Below are 24,213 nucleotides of genomic sequence, written 5' to 3'. Positions count from 1 at the left end.
AGGAGCAAATCGCTGCAAGTGCAGCGATTTGTCTCCAATTTTCTTTTATATTTTTTTAAATCAATTTTTTAGAAAAAATTTGATTGCTACTTATTTTAAAAAATTATTAAAAAAATTATTTTGGAATAAGTAGTAGAAAAATTTAAAATTAAAATTTCTTTAAAAAATTTAAAATTTAATTTTAAAAATTGTAAAAAAAAAAAAATTAAAAAAATTGGTTGGAAAAATAAAAAAATGGATTGGAAAAAATAAAAAAAAAATTGGAGACAAATCGCTGCCCTTGCAGCGATTTGCTCTTAGTTTGTCTCCAAATTTTTTTCAATTTTTTCCAATCAATTTTTTTAATTTTTATTTTTATTTTTCCAATCAATTTTTTTAATTTTTTTTTTTACAATTTTTAAAATTAAATTTTAAATTTTTTAAAGAAATTTTAATTTTAAATTTTTCTACTACTTATTCCAAAATAATATCTTTTTTATAATTTTTTAAAATAAGTAGCAATCAAAATTTTTCTAAAAAATTGATTTTAAAAAATATAAAAGAAAATTGGAGACAAATCGCTGCACTTGCAGCGATTTGCTCCTATTTTTTTAATTTTTTTTTTAATTTCAAATAAAAAATTAAGAAAATCGCTCCTTAGGGAGCGATTTATTAAAAAATTATTTAAAAAAAATATTTTAGAAATCGCTGCCAAGGCAGCGATTTTACTTTTTCCGGCAAGCAAAGTCGCTGCCCTTCCAGCGATTTTGCCCTTTTGGTTAAAATAAATATTCATATATCATTTTGGAAATTTTATTAACATTTTATACCCTTTAGGCTCCGGACATCACAAAAATAGCACAAGCAACAAGACAAATGTAGGTGGAGTTGCTAGTGAGGGTGGCTCATAATTCAAGTGACTACTATAAGAAGCAAAACACTTGAAAAGGCAGTGCACTATGATCCTATTTTTAACTTTTGCGAGGACAAAGGACATCAAATCATTCAAGAAATTAAATGTGTGGTTTGTGGACTATACAACAAGAAACCATTTTTTCAGATTTTATTGGTTACTTTTTTCTTCTCCTCTTGAATTAGCAAAATCACATATCTTCTATCTGTTACTATTATCTCCAGTTGATAAGACCCTTTGACATTATAAAAACACTGTTCATGAGAACAAAAAAACGTGTTTTGATGAATTGTTGGTGATATATAGTTCAGATAGAAAATGTAGATAGTATTTCTTTAATTATCTGCGTGGAGTGCTATTTGACACCATGTTTAAACAAAAAAAGAAAGTGTACGTACACCATTTACCTCAGATATTAATCGACGTGTATTCTTTGATAAATAATTGATGGTGATTCAAATAAAAAATGAATTTATTTGTCCAGATGAACAGGGCTAGTGTAGCAGTGGTCAGTATGACAAAACAAAAGCTATTGATTGTGGAATCACATCCTTTGTAAATTCACTGTTTTGGAGCCAATAGCCCTTACTCTATAAAGATTAAGATGCTAACAAATGTTATTCTTAACCATATAAGATATAATCTCATTTTAATCTGTTTAGTACTCTTGTGAAAAATTAGATGTCAGGCATTGCATAAAACTACTTATTTATGAGGGAAAACGTTTATGGATTTCATCGAATTTTAAAAAAAGATTTATCTATGATATCGGTTAAAAGTTTGGATTATTTGTTTTTTTTTTTGGTTTGAAGAAAAGATCATATGCCATTATTTGTTTCAACTAACAAATAATGGCATGGATAAGCTTTTTCTCAAATGAAAATGACATAGATGAGTCAAACTTTTACCGGATAACATGAATGAATTTTTTCTCAAAGTTCGATGACATATATAAATAATATTTATGGAAACTACATAAGAAAAAAATAATTCATAACAAATTCAAAATATTTGTAAGACGCATACAAAAAAAGGAAAATTACATAATTACACGACTTAAGATAACATAATCTCTGAAAATCACTATCGTTTGAATTAATTACAAAAATCCTCTTTTTCTTCTCTCTCTTGACATTCGACTACATCACTCCACCTCTATCAGATACATTACTATTTTGGTTGTATACAATGTTTCTAGTACACACTTAATTATTTCAAACCTAATCAATGTGAATCTGATTTATAATTATGTATCTTATACATAACTTATGTATCGTTTACTATATATGTATCGGGTGAAAGAGCAATGTATCCTCAAATTCTAAAAAATCTAAAATTATTGTAATTTGGAACTTTCAAAATAGGAGATAATTAGTATCTAAATTGTTGAAATATATGTACTTTATACATAAAAAATATTTATAGTAAAAAAACTAATTGAACTCTCAAAATTAAATAATATCAGAATAAAAAAAATATATAATATAGATTATTTTGATAGTGTACAACATAGAGTTTTGTTCAACCTGGTTGCATTAATGATTCCAAGAGAGATTTCTATCACAACTGCATGTTCGATGATTACAAGATGAACTATGCAAATTCAATATTTAAATATGACAGTTTGTATACTATTTCATCTCGTATTCATCGTCAGTATATAGTATTATTACCCCTATATTGTATTTAGCAGTAATAATACAGTATAGATATTTATAACCTAACATATTATATAAATTATCTCTAAAGGTTTTAACAATTCGTGATGTAATAATATTAGCTCAATTATTGTCGGCCAGTGGCGTAGCCACCCTTATGTCAGGGTGCGTCGGATAATTATATCGTATTGGCTAAAATAACATATTTTGAACACTCTTGATACAACAATATGATGTAGCTTAGTGATTTCAGACGTCTTGAAAGTATAAAGACAGATAAACTTAAACTATTTACGTGTTCAAATCTTAATATTTGAATATTCTTTGTGAAATTTCTGACTCCACCACTGATTATTTTTAAATATTATATTTTTGTTGAATACTAGGACATATGTCTCATCGAAAATCACCTATATAAGTACTCCCACAACAACCTTCCATTTTTCTTATTCAGAAACAAAAAAAAAAAAAACATACCATATACTTTTGGTTCCAATATGGAGAAAAAAATGAACCTAGCCATTTTTGTTTTGTTACTTTTTGTGATCTCAACCCATGGAGTTAGACAAGTTGCAAATATCTTCATTCCTTGTTGCAATGGAAATAACATCGATTGTTGCCCTATTATTGTCAAGCCATTGTTTACTCAATCAATTCCTCATCACCCCTGATGTTTTTATATCTCAAAACATAGAACACAATGGTTTAAATTGTGTGCTATGATATATGGTTGTGTTACCGGCAAGTCTATACTCTGTCTATGGTGATCTTTTCCTAAGTATATGTATACAACTTCAAATAAACTTTGGTATAAAATAAGACATAATTTGTGTGGATATTTATTGATGACAAATGAATAATTTAAGGATGCCCATTTTCTCACTTTTTATTCATGTTTACCTAATGTTGAGATAATAAATAGTTAATAAATTTTGTGTTTTGATACATATTCATGATATTCTTGATAATTAAATTTCATAATAAAAAACTCCAAATTCACCGACTCTATAAAGAATATAATGTAGTGTCCATCAGCTGAATCGATCGATCTTGATACTATTTACGCATATTCATAATTTTAACTAGATTTTGAGTATGACGTATGAATATCTATGTATTTTATAAATATGTATAATTATTATAATAAAAAAAAATACGATTTAATTGATTTCAATTTAAAACAGTAAAAAATGACTCAAATCATTAATTAAAATGCAAAGTAACATGTCCCATAGAAAAGGAAAGAGCCCGAGATTGGCTTTCATCATAGCACATGCAACTATCTCATGAAATTGGTTGGTGAAATCTGATTAAATGTTGATTTATATAAAATTTTATATTATTATATATGAGTATATTAACTTTGTATAATTTTGTATGTATGGTGTATAATATTGTATATCGTGTTTTAAAATATTTTTTAAAGATAAACAAATAATTTTTTTCATATTTTTGTATACTAATTTGCGTTTTTCAGGCTAAAAATTTGTTCTAAGTTTTGGATTATATTTTTGCAATATAAAGTAGACATGATAAATAATGTGTCATTTAATTTGGACTCAACCCATATTTATGTCCTTTAATTTTAGGAGTGTAAAAGTAGAGATTTAATTTGTACAAAATTAAATAAATAGACACACACGTCATACATAACATTCTGCACGATAATTTGTGTCATAGTGTAGTTCAACTTTATGTAAGTTTAAGTTTCTACTTGTGCACACCAAAAGTTGAAAAAGCTTAAATGTAAAATGAGGCTAAATTAAAAAATATATTTATGTATTATACCCAATAAATTAAGTAACTTTACTTTTATAATTGACATAATACATAAATAAGCTTTTTTAACTTAACATGAGCTCACATTTATGCTTTCTAACTTTGAATTTATACAAATAAAGCCTGTATAATAAATAAACACGCACGTCTTATGTGACACAGAACACGTAGGACACCATATAAGATGTGAATTGCCACTTAAATTGATACGTATAACGTTAATGCTACTTATACACACCTAAAATTGAAAAACATAAATATTACAATACATTTATATATTATATCTTTATTCTTCCTAATATTTTATGGTATAAACTTTTAAAACTATTTCATATCCTCTTTCTTTTGTTTCGTGTTACGCTTATTATATTATTTAAGTAAAATTAATTTTAATTTATATTTATTTTAATAAAAAATATCACGTAAATTAATTGCGAAGATGGGAAGGGTAAATTGCTAATCCTTTTTCAACCTTCCCGATGCGTTTTCTGCAATTATGCGTCACATGCTTTGTTGATAGAGTTCGAAGCGGTCTGCCTCGGGGTGTCAAAAGACCCATTCTTATCCATCTATAAATAGCAAAAGGAATTACCCATTGTTTTGCTGAGGATATTTTGAGAGAAAAAAAAGGATGTTGGTGATGGGAATAAGCTTGCAATGTTTGATGGACTTGGTGTTAGCTGGATTTTCCCTAATGATTGGGTTGGGGATTTTCGCTTTTATTGCTTCAATTTTATGCTCTGCTGCTTTCTATCAGAATGCAAAGCAACTTTCTTGAGACCCCTTTGGATTTAGGTATGAAGATTTATCAATTTTTCTTCCAAAAAGTTCTTTCCTTTACTTCAATTTAGCTTCAGAATTTAGTCTAATTCAGAATCATCAGTATAGGTTTCTATTAATTTGTGGGATTTAGTATCCTAGTGTTCAAGCTAGCTTTCGCGCGTAACTCTGTCCACCAAGGCTAGGATAGATAGGAAGAATCACCATTATGTTTTTGTGGGATTATTTATATGAATGATTATTGTGAATTATTTAGGATTTAGACTTTAATGAGGAGTGGCTTACTCCAAATAGTTTTGGTTTGACATGTTTTTATTGTTGTTGTTTTTACAATTATACTTTTTCCATTATGAAGATGAGCAGCGACACTTTGTTTGAAGATATATGAAGGGCCTTTATTTCATGATTCTATCATACTCTAATTTTGGTGGCTTATTTTATAAACTAATGAACTAATGCTAGGGGATATTCGTTGTGTAATCTAAATTATTTGATAGATTATAAAACAAAGGTAAATTTGATCTAAAATCCTATTAATGTTATTTATGGATGAGCCTCATGTATATTGCCTGTGGACCGAAATTTGGATCAGGGTGATGCAAAGTACCCTTTAAGGTGTTGAGTTATTCATTTGTTGTAAATGAAGATTTTGAAATTCTATGAGTTTTCTTCTTTGCATTTTGGCCATATTCATCTTGGAGTTAAACTTATGCTGCCTCCTATGTGATTGCTAGTATGTAGGGAGAGATAGATAAGGATGTGAAAAAATCGATAGGGAACTTGTCATGTTTTAACAAAATGACTGAAGATTGTTTAGTAGTAAATGGAGAAGAGAACGGTGGTATTGTTGTATACACCTTGGCTGCATCTTTGAACCGTACATTTTTTTACGAGCTTGTTCAAATACTCTGGATGGATTTTGCTTTTGGCCTCTCTCTGGAGATGTCAAGATTCTTCTGTCAACTGATTGAGTTTTGGATAGGCAAATGTTAAATGATTGTATTCACGACATAAGCTTTCTATATAAGATGCTAGAATCCGCTTTGGAAGCACGGTGCTCCTCCTTGTTTTGTAGTCTACAGTCTAATACGAGGTTTATGGAAGGATATCTTATATCTGTCACCTAAAATCCCTGACATTCCCACTGTCGTTAGCGCTAAGCAGCCTTCTATATGATGTAATACTCGAGGCAAACTAGAGTATTAAACTAAGAAGGCATGTGTCTTTGGTTAGTCTTAACACATATCGGTAGTGCCTTCTCTGTCTTCAATTATGAACTGTGACATATCCTGTAGATGTTAATGACATAAACAATGACCATATGAGCTCTTGCAAATGGTAGATAAACTCCACGCAAATTTTATAACTTCACTAGGCATGAAATTGAGATAGAATTGTACACAGCTGTCTATATTGAGTGCATCGATAAATATGCATGAAGTTATGATTTGATAAATTGAACTTGGAACTATATAGAAGTGGTTTGTCTACTACATTTATCATCTTATGTGATTGGAAAGTATTATTTAGAATGAGGAACCTTTCTTTCCAGAGTGAGCAGTATTTAGTGAACAAAAGGAATGGAAGGACAATCAGTTTGGGCTTATATGCCTAATGCAAGATATTTACCTATAGGAGTTCGTGGTTGGTAGTTTCAGTTAACTGTAAATCGAACTTCCCAAAAGGGATCATCCCTCCCCCATCCTCACCCACTCCAAGAAAAGAACAAAAATTCTTCAAAGGACAGAGTCAGTCTGTAAAATTAGTCAGTAACATCTTCTTAGAATTGCCTCTGGCTTCAAGAAAGCAAAGAGCAGGCAAGTTCTGGTACTTCCTTTTTAGACATACTTTTCTTTATTGTGTTTTTATAGGGGTAATTGTTGTCGATAAACCTTTGTTCTTTCCCCTCTCATATTAGAAAGGAAAAAAAGACCTCAGCTTGGAGTTGTATTCTAGCCCCGCCTTCGTGAATAAACCATTTCCCTGTGGACCATAATATAATTTCTTGGGGCAACTATTGTTAATTATTCATATGCATTCAATGGATGTGCTAGCATTGAGGCGAGGGGCTATTGGAGACAATTTCTCTACCCCGACAAAGGGAAGGGTAAGGTCTGCGCACATCGTACCCTCTCCTGACCTACTTGTATGATTACACTGTTGTTTGCATTTGAATTCAAGAAGTTTTGCTAATGTTATTCCTTCCTTCTGTAGTTATCGTTACTTTTACGGTCATAAATTAACTGATTATCGTTTTCATTTATGCAGGATAGAAAAAACATGAGAAATAAAATGTGTCCTTCCACTATCTGGCACTCTTGCTGCTTGTAAGCCAGGAACTGCATGGAGAGATGAATTGAGCTGATACCATTTCAACTGTTTTGTTGTTTGTAATAGGTAGAGAAAAGTATGTGCCCTTAGAAAAAAGGCATTTGTTATGCAATAGATAAATTAATATGCAGTTTTGAGACGGCCAGCTATTTCCCCTTGTGATACATAAATAGTTTGATGTTTTAGAAAATAAGAAGGAATTTTTTACAATTCTAGCTTTACGGTCTTTCATTCTTAACAAGAGGTCTCAAGTTCGAGTCTGGGTGACTTCTTGGTGTGAATTCAGATTTGATCGAGCTTTAATGTGGGCTTTGAAAATCGGGTGGAAAATAAAAAAAAAATAAAATATTAATTATTGAGTGAGAAATTTAGGAGAATACTTAGTTGAGTGGTCATGTGAGAAATTAGCTTGTTCGTGTACACGACCACTATGATTTTATGTATTATACCTAGTTAAGGCACGAAACATACATTAGTCAAGCACAATAATAAAATATTAAGGGTGTCTACTGTAAGTTGAAATATTATAAATACATTAGCCAATATTGTAAATATAATTTGAAAGTTATGACTCATTTCTTTTCTGTAATTCAGCCGCATCTTGATTGTTTTTTTTTCTGTTTACTATACAAGTCATTTATTATATAATGAAATATATTATTATTTAATACTAAGGTTAAAATAAATGTAAAATCTCTTGATTTTTAAATTCGATTAATAAAAGTGAACATCTGTTGGAGGGAGTAGTTGACAAAAACACGATTTGTTATTGTTTATGGATCTCCAAAACATGAAGTATCAATTTCATAAGATTTGAGTGGTGAAAATCATATTAGAAAGATAACACGCTATAATTGAACAAGTTTGAAGTGGTTTGAATTTTAAATATGACTTTTATGAGAAATTTTGAGTGGATATTGAGTTGTTTAAAGTGTCTATAAAATTTAAAGTTATCTCGTGTAGATTTGAATTGTTTTTCAACAGAATTTCAATTGAAAATCACAAAAAAGTTTGTCGCGACAAGCGAAGTAATATATATTTTTATATAAGATAAATATATTTTTACACAAATGAATAATATATTATTTATATTGGTGTATAATTATTATACTATATATAATACTAATACATAAAAAGTATATGAAAATCGTTGTATAAAAATTTGTTGATTATGCAGGTGTAAAAGTGCAAAATGTTGTTTTTGGGCCATAGATTTTTGAAAATTCTTGTCAACAATTTAACAAGTGGTTGATATTTGTCATTTTACAATAATAGTTAACAGAAGATTCTTAAAAAATGAATTAACAGAGAAATGTCAGCATGACTTAATATTTGGTTGAAGAATTAATTAAATATAATAACCTCACCTAACATTTAGAGGTCATAGTTGACCGTCTCCTTCACCTACCAACCCACCCCACCCATTTTTTTCACATCATGTCTCTTTTTATTAATAATATAATATTTAATTATGACACTAAAATGATTTTTAATATTAATTAATAAACGGTAATAATTTAATTACTGTTAAATTTATATTTTTAATAGCACTCTTTATAAATGTTGTTAAAATCTATAAATAACGATATTAGATTTAGTGACAATTAACTAATGTGAAGATTCTAACACTTTTTGTTAATTTGCATATTTATTGCCGTTGAAAAGTGTTCTTGTTATAGTAAAAGATTGTAAATAGTAGAAGTCTCGAGTTCCCTTGAGTACGGAGTTGCCTTTATTGGGGGTACTTTAGCACCTATGTGAAACTTTTCGATGCAAATTCAAATTTAGTCAAGACTCCAATACGGAAATTAGACACCAGTGGTGAAAAATGACCGTCCGTGGAATTAGTCGAGGCTTGTAGGTGAGAAAGCATATTGAGAATACAATTAACTAAGGCATAATATATATACATGATCATTAACTTGAAGTCAAGCGACAACCTTTAACTTTGAATGTGCACAAGTAAAAATTTAAATTTGTATAAAATTAAACAAATAAATTCATTTTTTCAACATGGCTACCTATATGAAAAATATATATCTTACGTGATATTCTACGTGTATTATGTCTGGTACAACATCATCACGTGTCATTAACTAATGAAAATGTTGACAAAATATCATGAGTTCAAAAAGGACCGTATTATTGGAGATTCATGAGAATACTATAAACAGCCGCCATGGTTTGATAGAAAGGAAAAAAAAAACGCGTTTGAGTTGAACGTGAGTCCACACCATTGAATTATATCTTATTTATACTCAATTTTCTATCAAGCTCAATAACCCCATTACAATTATTTGAATTAAAACTCATACTTTATTGATTGAAGCAAATCTTGGTTTTTGATTGAGGTTAAAGAGATTGTTGAATAAGTTTAATCTGTTAAAGGTTTGATCTTGATTACCCATTTCATAATTTTTTATTGTTGTTTCATTTACTTGAAGTAGATTTTGTCATCTGAATTATATGGTGAATCTTGGTACTTGGTTGAGGTAGTAGTAGGTTTTGTTCAATCAGCTTAAATCTGTCAAAGGTATTATCTTTATTTTTGATTGTATAGTTTTTGAGTCATTTTAATCTGTTAAAGGTTTGATCTTTATATGCGATTGTTTTAAGTTTTGAGGTTATTTTAATCTGTTAAAGGTTTGATCTTTATATGTGATTGTTTTAAGTTTTGAGGTCAGTTTAATCTGTTAAAGGTTTCATCTTTATTTGTGATTGTTTAGAGTTTTGAGGTCAGTGTAATCTGTGAAAGGTTTGATTCTTTTAGTGTTGGACTGTAATCTGGCCTAGATTCTTCCATTTTCGGGTAGGAGTTGCTCATTGTATTGCATTTTGGTGTTTTCTGATTGAATTGTTCCCATTGCTGGTAGATTTTATTGTACCTGTGGTTTGTAATTCTTGGGTTTCCTAGTTATTATCCTCAATTTTGTTTTCGACTTTTTGAGCACATTTTGTAGCTAGTTCTTGTGCTTTTAAGAGACAAAGTTGGACCTTTACTTTCCATTTCATCAGATGGGGAACTATGTCGCTCCCACTCTCCAAAATTGTTGCATACCCGGTCCTCCAAAATATGCTATTTTTGGAGGATCTGCCCGCAACTGATTACATTCTTGATGTGTCCGAGCATCATAGATGGGGAATCTAGCAATTTCACTTGATGCTTTTGTTTGCAAGAATCATCCTTTCATAATATATATCGTCTTCTCCGTTGTTTGGTAAATACATTTGGATTCAATTTCGTTTATACTTTTGCTTCCCCGTTCTTGTTAATAATGTGTTCATTTAGTTTTCAAAAGTTGTGGCTCAAATGCTTTCTTCCTGAGTTCGTAAACTGTGTTGGTTAATAAGTTTTGTCACTAAGCTGAATAGTTGAGTTTTGTAATTCAAGCAATTGTCTAAACTTGAGTTCAATAGCATTGAAGGTAAACAGGATATGTGAATTTGAGATGGACAGTAGGAGAGTCATCTATAAATCACTTGTGTCTTTATTTGCTCATTCTCTTTGGTATCGTTCTTGTCATCTGCAAACCTGTCTTTTAAAGTCATATTTAAGGAGTTCGAATTGTCAATTCCTCGAATTTTGTTTTTGGATCACATCTTCAGCACTTTAGCAAATCAATATTAAACCACTCTTAGTGTTTTTGATTGATGAAAATATACATTTTATTTGATAAATCCAGTACAAATGTAAGAATGACAGGATGTTCTTGCAGAATCTGCTTTAAAAATTGCTGACATTTGTTCTCTTTATTTCAATTCTGTTGCTCTTTGAACCGTTTCTGTTTTCATTTCATTGTAAGGGAAAATGACATTCTTGCATCTTGTTATAACAGACAACCAACATGGCTACACCGACAAGAATTGGTCTTGCTGGGCTTGCTGTTATGGGACAAAATCTTGCTCTCAATATTGCTGAGAAAGGATTTCCTATATCTGTTTACAACAGATCCACTTCAAAAGTTGACGAGACTGTTGAACGAGCTAAGAAGGAAGGTAATCTTCCTCTTTATGGCTTTCATGATCCAGAGTCCTTTGTACTCTCTATCCAAAAGCCCCGTGTCATAATCATTCTTGTCAAGGCTGGTTTACCAGTTGATCAGACCATCAAAACTCTTTCAGCTTTCATGGAGAAAGGAGACTGTATCATTGATGGTGGCAATGAATGGTATGAAAACACTGAGAGGAGAGAAAAGGAAATGGCTGAGCTTGGTCTTCTTTATCTCGGAATGGGAGTATCAGGTGGCGAAGAGGGTGCTCGCAATGGACCCTCAATGATGCCTGGAGGTTCTTTTGAAGCCTACAAATACATCGAGGACATCTTACTGAAGGTTGCAGCTCAAGTTCCTGACAGTGGCCCTTGTGTTACATATATTGGTGAAGGAGGTTCTGGAAATTTTGTTAAGATGGTTCATAATGGAATTGAGTATGGTGACATGCAGTTAATTGCAGAGGCTTATGATGTACTAAGATCCGTGGGCAAGCTCTCTAACGATGAATTACATCAAGTCTTCTCAGAGTGGAACAAAGGAGAGCTTTTGAGTTTCTTGATTGAAATCACAGCTGATATATTTGGAGTCAAGGATGATAAAGCAGACGGATATTTGGTGGACAAAGTTTTGGATAAAACTGGGATGAAAGGTACTGGTAAATGGACTGTTCAGCAAGCCGCTGAATTGTCAGTTGCTGCACCCACAATAGCTGCATCATTGGATTCAAGATTCCTTAGTGGGTTAAAAGATGAAAGAGTTGAAGCAGCCAAAGTATTTGAATCTAGCGGGGTTAGTGATATCTTTGTTGAGCAGTCCGTGGACAAGAATCAATTGATTGACGATGTGAGAAAGGCACTTTATGCATCCAAAATATGTAGCTATGCTCAAGGCATGAATTTGATAAGGGCAAAGAGTGTTGAAAAAGGATGGGACTTGAAACTAGGGGAGCTTGCTAGGATTTGGAAGGGTGGTTGTATTATCCGGGCTATATTTTTAGACCGGATCAAGGGGGCTTATGACAGAAACCCTGATCTTGCTAACCTACTGGTGGATGAAGAGTTTGCAAAAGAGATGGTTGAACGTCAGTCTGCTTGGCGAAGAGTAGTCTGCCTAGCCATAAACTCAGGCATTAGCACACCGGGTATGTCTTCAAGTCTTGCCTACTTTGACTCATACAGAAGGGAAAGTCTTCCTGCCAATTTGGTTCAAGCTCAAAGGGATTACTTCGGTGCTCATACTTACGAGAGGATTGATGTCCCAGGGGCTTTCCATACCGAGTGGTTCAAGATTGCCAAACAGTCGAAGAACTGAGTTCTTCTGATGTTTTCCTTTTATTTTGACACCTGATTAAATAAAGTTGTTTGTTTTCATTGAATCTAGGAGGTTAGTATCACCTTGTCATGTGGTCTTTCAAATGTTTGAAACTTTACCTATGTTGTTGCTCATCCAATTTGTGTTCTCCTTTGAGTTACATACAATCATATTAATTAAAACAGAGAATGTATATTCCATGTGCATTTCTCATTTTCTTTTGTTATTTGACACTATTTCTCTACTCCATCGTCGCTCATTCCACGTGAAACCTCCCACCAACCAGGTAATTCTATCTAGGACAAATAAAAAGAAATCAATGTTGAGTTTAATTAAGTTTTCCATTTGACATTCTTAATATTTATTTATACATTGAGACGATAAGTAGGAATAACTACTAGATGTTGAGCTCTAGACATAACTAAACTAAGTTTCTCAGCCATGTCTAAATCATTTGGCATCATGTCATTTGGTGACTTCCAATCAAAATAATGAACCAATTGTGCTAGCACCAGACGAATAGTTGTGAGCCCTAATTGTAATCCAGGACAACTTCTTTTTCATGATTCAAACGGTAAAAATTGAAAATTATGTCCACGAAAATCAATGTTACTGCCAACAAACCTTTCTGGCATATACTTCTTGAGTTCTGACCAAATTTTTGGATCTCTTCCAATTGCCCAAGTATTAACTTAAAGTTTTGAACCTTTAGGTATATCAAAACCATCAATTGTGCAATCTTCAATAGACTCATGAGGAATCAATAGTGGTGCAACAGGGTGAAGCCTATAACATTATTTTATGACCATTTCTAAGTACTCTAATATGCCCACGATGCAAAAGAATTAATATACTATAAAGTTACCCCAAGATACATATTTATAGATAATCGGTGGAATCTCACTCGTCACTCTCGTTTTGGTGGTAGTCTCGCTCGCCTCTCTCGCTTTTATACAAATACGTATGTATAAAATGTGTTTTTGTTTGTATAAAGCGAGAGAAAATTGTATATATACATATATTTTCGTTCGTCTCTCTCCCCTCTCCCAGATCTCGCTCGCCACTCTCACTCGCCTCTCTCAGTTTATACAAACACAAATGTATACATTGCGTTTGTGTTTGTAGAAAGCGAGAGAAAAATTGTATATACAAATACAAACACATATATATTCGTCAAAATACACTTATGATTATATAAATACGATCTTCCCCTGTCCAGTTTTCTTTTGTCTTTCTCTCCTTTTGTTTTATACAAACACAAATTATACAATTGATCTTTTGTATATGTATATCAAAACAGATTATACAACTCCTTTCTTTTGTATATGTATAACTTATTATACAACTGCTTTCTTTGTATATGTATAGTGAATTATACAACTGCTTTCTTTGTATATGTATAGCGAAATATACATATTTATATTTGCTATGAAACACAATTATGCAAACTATAACTATAACATACAAATATATTTTTTATATTTTGGTATATGTAAAAATTACTCTATTATCTTTAGCATGTTTTAATTTCTTAACTTTGCTAAAATGGAATAGCAAAATACCGTAGGCGTCTTATCTCTCCTTATTAGAAGTGGGACTTGAGGATACGAACACGGCAATTACACATTGTACCAAAAGTATTGGAAATGGTACATTAGGGCCCATCTGTGATAAATATTTGAGTTATATTATTAACACGTGTATTGCTTTTTATGTTTTAAAAAACACGCGTGCTACTTACTATCTATGTCCGTCTTCCTTACTGGAACATTAACAAAAACCTACACGGTCTCTTTCATTCCTTCATTCTGTTCCACTTTTATTTTCTTTCAGTTTCTATTTATTTATAAAATTGATTTCATGTTTAAACTTTCTCCAATTGTTATGGTACGTTTTCTTGCGAGAATTTCGGTGGAGAATTTAGCAGACCCCGATTCCTTCTTCTACTTCTCCTCTCCGACTTACCTATTTACGAGTTTGTATATCAATTTTATTTTTTCTTAAAACTCTATTATTGAAATTTTGTGTTTCCACTTTGTTCTGGATATGGGTAATTTTAATTTAATGATTTCTAATTTTCAGGACCTTGCATTTACTTCGAGGAGAAGGGAGAATTACAAATATGCAGGATGGAGCATAGGAAACTTCATATTAAAAACTCTACCAATTTTTCGAAGAAACTGTCATATTGTTATATCGCAAGTACACCGACCTTAATTCTATCAAATCAAGGGTAAGCTACATAAGCAATATATTGATCTTTTTCTCCAACAACGCGCTCGATGCGGTAGCATCGCCCTTTGTAACGATCAAGACTGGTAAGTCCATCGGTCCATACAGTTGTCCATGTACCAGTAGAAGATTCGGCAGCTACCGCGGCCCCTGCTTCTTCAGGTGGAACTCCAGGTTGAGGAGTTACTCGGAACATAGGATCAAAAGTTCAGGATGATGTGATCCAAGTCAATGATGAGGCAAAGCATTTCCTTGACTTTGTCCATCGAGTCAGTAGCACGCTTGCAAAGGGTAGAAAGCGGACAGATGCCATCCAATCGGATGTGAACAAATTTTAGAAATCCGCTCTTAGAGTTTTTAGATGTATGTATCATCAATTGTATCTAATTTACTCATGCATGTTCGAAAATAGAAATAAATACATAGATGACTTTGGACCCTTGATGAACATAGTGCAGCCAAAATTTTCACTTTTTCAATAGTCTTGATGCACATAGTTATGGTATTTCTACTTATTTTGGGGTTAAAACTCAAAAGGTGAAGAAGAGGAAATAGTTGAACGTGCAGATGAAGTTTGGCTTATTTTTGGGGACAAAACAATCGAGTTCAGTCCAAGTTTACCAGTGTTGTTCTTACTCTAGAGAGATTAGAGTGGAGGGCAGAGTTAAAGATGGAATCCCTCACTTTATGGATATGCAAATGTTCTGTTAATTGATTATTCTGCTCATGCATGATTTTTTTCTCATTATTTTGTAGTATCAACAATCAATTTCTTAAATACTAAATTTTTTGGCCAATATAATATTTTTGCAGATAATGGTTGTGGTCACGTGTTTGACGAAATTCCCAAATGAAGGCAATACTTATGTGTTGTGAAAATTGATCAGTTTCAACAGCTGGGTTGTCTTGGCAGATGTAATGAAGTTGAACTATCTACTAAGAGTGAGTAGATGTTATTCCTCTTGATATTATTTTTCATTTAGTAGTTTCCTAATGAAATTGATAAATTTTACAACTCTCATTCATCAACATAAAGACTTTGAAAAAGCGGAAGTCTAACACAAGACACAATAGCTGGCCATTGATGAAACTGATGAGACACTTGTAAAAATAATCGATATGCTTAATTGATACTATACTTCCCATCAACAGAATGTATGGGAGCAACAAAGGTTAATGGAATCTTAAAAAAAGGAGTAATATTTTCAATAAGCTTACTTCTTCCCATTAGACTAAGCTTAAATGTAACTATCTCCTCCTGCACACCATCTCATGAATGGGGTGAATATCTCTGCATATCAAGTTCAAGGCTCCTACTTCCTCTGTCATTATAACTTTGATATTCAAAGGAACTGTTCCATTTGTGGATGGAATTCAATGGGTTGGTGTGACTTTTTGTTTGGTCATAATTTGAAGATTTTCCTGACGAAATATCTCCCTATGACTAGCCAAAGTGTCTATGCATGGACTTCTATATATTTGGAGTGGAGGATGATATAACTTGGTCATTACCTTGATGCTTCTGTGGAGCTTATGTTTTCTAAATTATAAGATTCACCATTAATTATATTTATTTTCCTTGGGAAGTAGGTTCCTACTTTATTAGTAATTATCATAGGTATCCACTACATTTGCAGGTGGTTCTTCAAAAAGAGTAGTGGATGGGCATCAATGCAGGCTGGTTCCATTCCCAGGTGGTTCAATGTCAAACTGATCCTATTCATTAATTTGCATTTGTAGTGCCCGAATCAACTCTGTTTCAAATTTAAGAGGATACAGTCCATGAGGAAAAGCTAAGGTATGCCCTTGCAGTAGCGCGTGTAATTCAGTGTTGAGTATTAGTTATTTCCAGGCTGATCATTTCTATTACTCCTTTGGAGTTTATTTTGACTTACTAATTTCATTTCAACTACACTTCTTAGCCTGTGTTGGAGTGGTAATTATTAACTTTGTTTTATGTATTTGTAGTCTATTGTGACAAAGTAGCTACATGTAAATTGTTTAAGCTTGTTATGCTCAATATTCCAGATCCAACTTAGGTTTCTATCATTTCCTCTTCAATGTTAGCTTTAGCCTATAATAAGGTTATTATGGCGATGAGGTAGTAAAAAGGCACTTCGATACACAAAGCATCTCATGTTATAAGCAGATGTGAGGAAGGTCCGCACCTCAAGAGGTGTGACGTAGACTACTTAAAAATTATAATGAGAAAACTTTACCTTTTAAGATTGAATTTTGTGAGTTTTTTCATCTTCTTTTCTGCGTCTCTGTTTTTTTTTTTTTTTTTGCCATTGTATTTTTATTGATAATGAAATTTGATACTCAATTTTGGAAATGGAAATAGGGTGAATCGGTAATGAAATTTGTGTAACAAAATATTTAAATATTTTTTTAGGATGGATGGATTCTTTGATGATGAATTTAGTGTAAAGTTTTTTACATGCATGTCAATATTATGTGAGGTTTTCCTTTAATGTACCGAGAGTATTTGATCAAAGTTGTAAGTTGTGAAAAGGAATAAGAAAATTTTGCAGCAGCAAGTCTTATTTTTGCCCTTCTTTTTTCTAATTTCAATAGCTACATGTTATTGGCCTCACTAACTATTATTGTTGATTAATTACTCTGTATACTAAATTGGATGGTTTTCTACATGATGAACAAGTTCTACAGGGTCCAAATATTGTAGCAATCATACTCAGATTGTATTGTTAAGGTGAGAATAACTCCCTCGGTTCAACTGAAACTTTCATGTATTACACAAATTTTAGTTTTATGATCATACGATTTGAAAGTCATCCTTATTTTCTTGTACTCAGTATCTCGACCAACCATGACACCTAAAATAAAGCGGAGGAAGTAATAATTTTGTCTTGTTTGACGTACGTCCTTGCTAAATAAATTTGCATCGTTCCTGATTCTGTTTTGCTTCTTTCTTTAAAAGTTTGTAGGCTAATGATAGACATGTGCTTTGAAAAAAGCAAGATAATCCTAATTTGGCATCGAGAGGCTTCTCATTCATCGATGGTGTTAAGAAATTAGTTGAAGTTGAATGCCCTAGAGTTGTTTCTTGTGCTGATATTATTATTTACCGTGTTGGTTGCTAGAGATGCACTTGTGGTTACAGTAAATTAAAAACTCGATAGAAGAACTTACTTTTTCTTAAATAATCAAATTTGGCAGATAATTAAGATTAATGATAGTTTAAGAGATGTGACTAAAACGCATCAAGTTTAGGATGGTCTTTAACCATTCAACCTTTTATGTATCTATTTATCTTCGTGTTACCGATAATGATGATGTCACTGGCGTGATAGAGAGGTCCATTTTAGAATGTGCCAACTAGGAGAAGAGATGAAACAATATCAAATGTCTCAAAAGCCAATGTTCACATTCAAAACCCAAAAAAGGTCAAATTATTAATACCTTTACCTACAATATATAGAACTTACGGATAATAATTCTACATATAAAAGTGTGTAAGAGGAGATCAGTAGTAACACATTCACATTAAATTCTAACTTCTCTATCCTTCAGATTAAAGATCTACTAGACCTAAAAGGCCACCTAATGCCTTCATGTGATAGTGACAGCAAGACTCTGTACTACATAAAAAGATTAGTGAAGCTTACACCCTATTGTTAGAACTGAAAAATGTTGATATGAAGGAATAAACTTACATTCTTTAATAGGAGAAGTCTTTCAATATTCCAATGAAGTAATAGGTAGAAATAATAGGAGTATTCAACTTTTAAAGTATAGAAAAGATATCACTTTTCTCTGTTAGACTATGACTATGAGTACTTGATCCTTTCTCACCCTAAGATAGAGTTAATCATGTAATCTTTAGATGGTATATGTATACAACGTGTGAAATGCAGTGAGCTTCTAACTTTAAAGTTGTTATCTTTAATGTCTGATGCTTTCGGTCATTAGCCACTGTATTATCCTACTGAAACATTACCCAAAATGTAGCAGGTAGCTTCATTAAGTTTTTGGTACTACCAAGATGATAATGTGGTACATAAGTGAATATGATCAATGAGACACTGATTATACAAAGAAAACTATTCAAGGAAGTTATGAATAAGTTAAACAATAAAGTATTATCAAATTTTCACTGAACTAACCTGCCAACGTCTATATTTCTTTAGTTGATTATAAAGTTGATACAAATCTTTAGTTTCACGGTGATAGAGGTCATGAATTGTAACACTACATCTTTAATTGCAGTTATAATTCAGCTCTAAAGTGAAAAGTTTAAAGGTTCATCAGTGCTACCGGGAGTGTTGCAATATAAAGTAGATTGAAAAGATAAAGGTTCATTAACCCTAGCACAAATGCAGGAATATAAAGTGTATTTCCATCCTGTTGGTGTTCTATGTTAATAGAAACTTCTCCATCGAGTTCACAAGTTTAATAAAAAGAACTTAATCGGATTCGATAGGTGATTTACATGATTTATGATGATATTTGAAAGTTAGGTGATTTACTTATAAATGATGGTTATATTTTGAGGGGACTTGCTAAAAGTACAAGTTAATTCTTTTATTCATCTCTTTTGGTAGGTGTTCAAAAATTGTCGTGTCAGATCATATGAATGGATTGTTGGTGTTCTGTGGTAATACGAAGTTCTACTTTAAAGATTACAGACTAGCTTCATGTTACATATGAATAACAAGATTCAATCGGACATAGAAGATAGTCTCCATGTTCTAAGGTATGAAGCTCACATGTAATATATCTCTTATTTTTCTTGATTTTGATATCTCTGCATTATCAGATAATATAATGTATCACATGAAAAATAATGAGGGTCATAGATGTCTAGCATGTATTGTTTGCAACAAACGTTTTGGGTTGAGCTTTAGTGGTGGAGTAGCAGTTCTATTCTGAATTTATTTCCTTTAAGCCTTCATGTTCTGGAATTATGTAGATCAGGTGAACCTCAGTAGAGATCCTCTATTTTCCCGTGACAATTTCTTTTTTTGAGGCGATTTCTTTTTCTCAATAATATATTTTACGAATATATTAAGATATATGAGATACAAACTCATTAAAAATACCCAAAACTCTATGCAAGAACACTAGCCAAATATCAATACTCATGTTTTCAGTAATAGGAATCTCTACATCTACACAAGACACACTTCTCCGTTACGACTACAGTTGTTTGGCTCTGCAATTAGTTTCAATAAACCTGCACATTAACTTATGATGATATCTTCCAATTGCTTAAATGTCTCTCAAATTAGTAGCTTTTGCCACTTGCTCCCCCGAAAGAAAATCATTGTTGATGCACCACTTCGACAATGTGATGGGAGTGCAGCAAAATGAAATGATTATCAAAGCTGGATAGGCTATAGCCTATAAGCTAGGCAAGTTCCTAAGTAATTGAGTCTATTCTCCTGATTCGGGGCCCTTTTCAGGATGTGGAGTAGGCTGGGGAAGATGTAGCAAACATTATATATGGAAGATCTTATAGGTGAGAATTAGATATTTTGAAAGCTTAGTTTCTTTAATCATCTCACAAATACATTTGCCTTATCAGTGTACTTCATATTTTCTATTTTTTGAGCAGTTAAAGTTCCTTTTATTATGAATAATGATTTGTGAAGTTTCCACAGAAGAGAATTATGTTCTCTGTTTTTGATTGTTAGGACATACTCAATTCGAATAATTTCGCAAGCAAATGGATCTGTGGTTATGAATTCTGTGAAATGCATCTGCACTATTTATTTAATGAGACATTTATCGAATCTTCTTCATAGTAGTATTTGATTTGAGTGATGTGTATACAAAATTTAGGAAGATGATAAGTTTATACTGTTCAACAATTAAGGTTTGCTTAATTTTGCTTCAGGTTTTTTGTCAAAATCTTAGCTTGTGACAGCAATGCAGGGAGAACTTTTGATGGATGGATTTTTCTTTGCATCAACTATTGAAGACTTATTTAGTTTTTGAGTTCTTCTCTATTTTACTGGAACTACAGTGATTACAAAATTCCTTTTTTATATGATGTAATGATAATTAAAATGCTTTTGATTCAAGTGTAGATGAATAATGACACGGTAGACAAATCAAAACTCAAATCATTTTTTCAACCGGACATAAATATACGTGTTGGGCCCGTGCTGGCACGGGTCTGCACATCTAGTAATGTACATAGACCATAGTCCATAGTCACTCAAATATCAAGTTTGTCCTGTCTTGAGAAATATGGGCCCAAAGGTTATGAAGCAAAATCTTCACTTATAAGTAAATATAAGTAATAAAATAAATAATTGACTTGTAGTTAGGATAAAAAAAAATTAATAAACAAATAGAATTGAGAAAATAATAGATCCAAACACTAGAGAAACCCTATTGCTTTATCAACAGACGAACTTTCATGCTATTTGAACTATTTGTGTGCATCTCAATTATTTTATCAGATATCTATTATCTTTTACCAACATAAATATTTGACAATATTATCTAACAAAAATTTAAAAAATGAGATGAAATCACCTTAAGTTTCTTCCACTTAGTGTTACTTCTTCTGCGGAGAAGTAAGACTTAATCCACAACAACACAACAATCTTCTTTATATAGAATAGTAACAAATGAAAATGTAAATAATTAATTTTTTATATTTGAATTTGTTTCAATTAAAAATTTTCTAGTTTTCACTCGTTATTTTTATCATATATATTGACCAATAAATAAGGAATCAACATTAATAATTTACTAGATAGAATACCAAATTTTATCAAACATATCTTAGCATGATTAGCTTTTTATATGAGACAATCGTAGGGTTAGTACATGTTAAATTTAACATATGATCACATAAGTATTACTTTTTATCCCACAAAAGTCATTTAACTAAAATTTATCATAATTTATTCAATGTTATTTTATAATATTCAGATTTTTGATAGGTAATATATGACTGAATCTCAATCTTATATTAATAAGATTGACACATGCAATAAATCGATATTTGATATCATTATTGATCAAAACTCAACCAAAATTTACATGGTTTCTCTAAATAATTTATATTTGATTAATATATATTTCAAAAAACGCATTGTTTGGGTTTTTTTTAAAAAAAAATATTGTTAATCACCAAAATTCAAGACGTTCAACAAACTAAAAAGAAAAAAAACAACTTAAAATAGGAGAAACTTTTTATTCTTCCTTTGTCAACTTGACTTCTAATCTCTACAGTTTGATGCCTAATATGTCAATTTGTGTTGACAAATTAAGCAATTCCTATGCATAAAAAAGGGTGGTGCATAATAAGCACATAAACAACAAAAGAATATTTGAACAAGAATGAGTTCTTTACTTTTGGAGATTGAACATGTATCCAATATGGTCTTTGAAGAAAAAAAGTCAAATTATTTTATTCTATGATTTTATATTAAATGTTTGATCTTTATCAGAAATCATCTTTGAGGGGAAGCCTTGGACTTGACTTGGTAAAAGGTGAGAGGCTCAAACTCCACACATCACAAAAATTTAGTATATTGGACTATATTGTTGATAAGAAATAAGATCGTTCTTAATTCCTATTATAATAACAACATAATCAGGTGGCATGTAAAAAATAAATTATTAAAATTTAGTTTAATTGTACCGAGATCAAAAAGATTGAAAAATATTCGAAAAATATTATCGATAAAGTAATAAAAAGACTTGACTTTGTATAAATTTCTTAAGTAATTGACCAAAACGAGATATTACACATCATTTATATACCTTTTCTTAATACTATTTTCTCTTTAGAATACAATATTTTATGGTAATGATAGATAATAAATTATACGTAAATAATTCTAACTTGACTTCTAGTTTCCTAGAGTTTTGATGCCTAATGTGTCAAATTATATCGACTAAAAAGCAATTACTAAGCTTCAAAAAAGGATGGTGCTTAGTAAGCACATAATAATAATGAAAGAATTAGTTCTTTTACTTTTTGGAGATTTAACATGTATCCAGTATGATCTTTAGGAAAAGAAGTTTAATGTTTTTTATTCTATAATTTATCGAATATTAAAAGTTAATTTTACTAAGAAATGATGTGTGTCTAATGATGTGGTCAAGTAGTTAATAGAGTGAATTAATAATCACGATTTCTTTCTATCTATCCTAGTTTTGACATATAGAATTACCTGTTATCCGTTATTAGTTGGAGGTGACTGATATCCCATCAAATTTATACATTAATTATTTCTTTTCATTAATCTTAGCTTAAATGAAATATTATATTGTGCGCAACCCGATAAATATTCTATTGTCAAAATGGCATGGTGTGGCTAACCAACAATTTAAAAAGGCCTAACTTTGGACTATATTATCCTAAATATATTACAGGCCTAAAATAATGACGAAGTTATAATTAAATTCTGAAATCTCAACTTGCTCTTTCTTTTAGCATCTCCCTGTCTCTTTTTGACATCTCTCTTTTCTTTTTTGTTATTTTTTCATTAACTTCGAATAATAATATACAATTTAATAAAAATAATTACATGTATATAGACTAAATTTTCGCATTACCCCACTTTATCTTCTTTTTTTCCGCAATAGTACTTATATACAACATTATACATTTATTGTACATAATGAATAAACTTGTATACAAATATATGATAGTGTATAAGAGGTGCTTATACATAATTTTACATTGTTATTATACACCTTATAAAGAATTCTACTACATAACACACATATAAAGTTTAAATAATATATCTACATTGCATATATATATATACACACACACATTGATTATATACATTTACACTAAAAAACATCTTTCAATCATCACTATATATAACTTTCTAACATCAAAATCACCGCACAGAGAAAAAAAAAGTGTAACAATTTTATTATAACTTACATAAATTTCACTGTTTTAAAATCTAATTACTTCACTTTCCTTTCCTTTCCTATTTATTATTACGAAACTTCTTAGAATTTGGACTTTATATACATGTCTTTGGTGTGTCTAAATACATGTATCGCATATACATGAAATTAATATTATGTGTACTTTGTTCCAAATATACTGTATTTAAATGAATTCGCATGTATCAAACTTTTTTGCTCACCTCTCTTCATGTCTCAAATACATATAACTAGCTATGATTTCATAGACTATCTCGCTTGCCTTTCTCGATATTTTAATGAATCTGATATAAAAAATACATATATTTTAGATGTATCCATAGTTTCCACTATTTTATTAGTACTA

At 31.1% G+C, this 24,213-nt stretch overlaps 2 protein-coding genes and 1 long non-coding RNA gene across 10 annotated transcripts; all 3 read left to right on the top strand.

Annotated features, from left to right (window-relative positions):
- The first annotated feature begins 4,776 nt into the window (after nucleotides 1-4,776).
- LOC107016044 lies at nucleotides 4,777-7,655 on the top strand. The gene is made up of 2 exons (XM_027916083.1): nucleotides 4,777-5,124; nucleotides 7,378-7,655. The coding sequence occupies exon 1, from the start codon at nucleotides 4,961-4,963 to the stop codon at nucleotides 5,105-5,107; it is 147 nt and encodes a 48-aa protein (XP_027771884.1). The 5' UTR covers nucleotides 4,777-4,960; the 3' UTR covers nucleotides 5,108-5,124; nucleotides 7,378-7,655.
- Nucleotides 7,656-9,554: 1,899 nt separating this feature from the next.
- On the top strand, nucleotides 9,555-12,969 carry LOC107018396 (6-phosphogluconate dehydrogenase, decarboxylating 2-like). 2 transcript variants are annotated; one of them, XM_015218867.2, is made up of 2 exons: nucleotides 9,555-9,662; nucleotides 11,277-12,969. In XM_015218867.2, exon 2 carries the CDS (start codon nucleotides 11,286-11,288, stop codon nucleotides 12,741-12,743), a length of 1,458 nt encoding a protein of 485 aa, XP_015074353.1. In that variant the 5' UTR covers nucleotides 9,555-9,662; nucleotides 11,277-11,285; the 3' UTR covers nucleotides 12,744-12,969. The 2 variants fall into 2 exon arrangements, with proteins under 2 accessions (XP_015074353.1, XP_015074352.1); XM_015218866.2 differs by having other exon boundaries at nucleotides 9,605-9,828.
- Nucleotides 12,970-14,480: 1,511 nt separating this feature from the next.
- Nucleotides 14,481-21,076, top strand: LOC107015945. 7 transcript variants are annotated; one of them, XR_003578076.1, is made up of 8 exons: nucleotides 14,481-14,718; nucleotides 14,826-14,976; nucleotides 15,789-15,917; nucleotides 16,613-16,773; nucleotides 17,638-17,688; nucleotides 19,541-19,692; nucleotides 20,402-20,457; nucleotides 20,836-21,076. It is a non-coding gene; the product is annotated as an uncharacterized LOC107015945 (long non-coding RNA). The 7 variants fall into 7 exon arrangements; XR_001456401.2 differs by having other exon boundaries at nucleotides 14,488-14,718; nucleotides 14,826-15,338; nucleotides 17,646-17,688; XR_001456400.2 differs by having other exon boundaries at nucleotides 14,488-14,718; nucleotides 14,826-15,338.
- Nucleotides 21,077-24,213: the final 3,137 nt, after the last annotated feature.

The sequence above is a fragment of the Solanum pennellii genome, chromosome 4 (assembly GCF_001406875.1).
Source record: "Solanum pennellii chromosome 4, SPENNV200".
In the NCBI taxonomy this organism is placed as follows: domain Eukaryota; kingdom Viridiplantae; phylum Streptophyta; class Magnoliopsida; order Solanales; family Solanaceae; genus Solanum; species Solanum pennellii.
Note: the sequence above shows the minus strand (reverse complement) of the source record. Positions and strands in the feature narration are given on the sequence as shown.

Bases quoted from the DNA above. Each gene is read 5' to 3' on its own strand.
- LOC107018396 (XM_015218867.2), top strand. From the start codon at position 11,286: ATGGCTACACCGACAAGAATTGGTCTTGCTGGGCTTGCTGTTATGGGA.
- LOC107016044 (XM_027916083.1), top strand. From the start codon at position 4,961: ATGTTGGTGATGGGAATAAGCTTGCAATGTTTGATGGACTTGGTGTTA.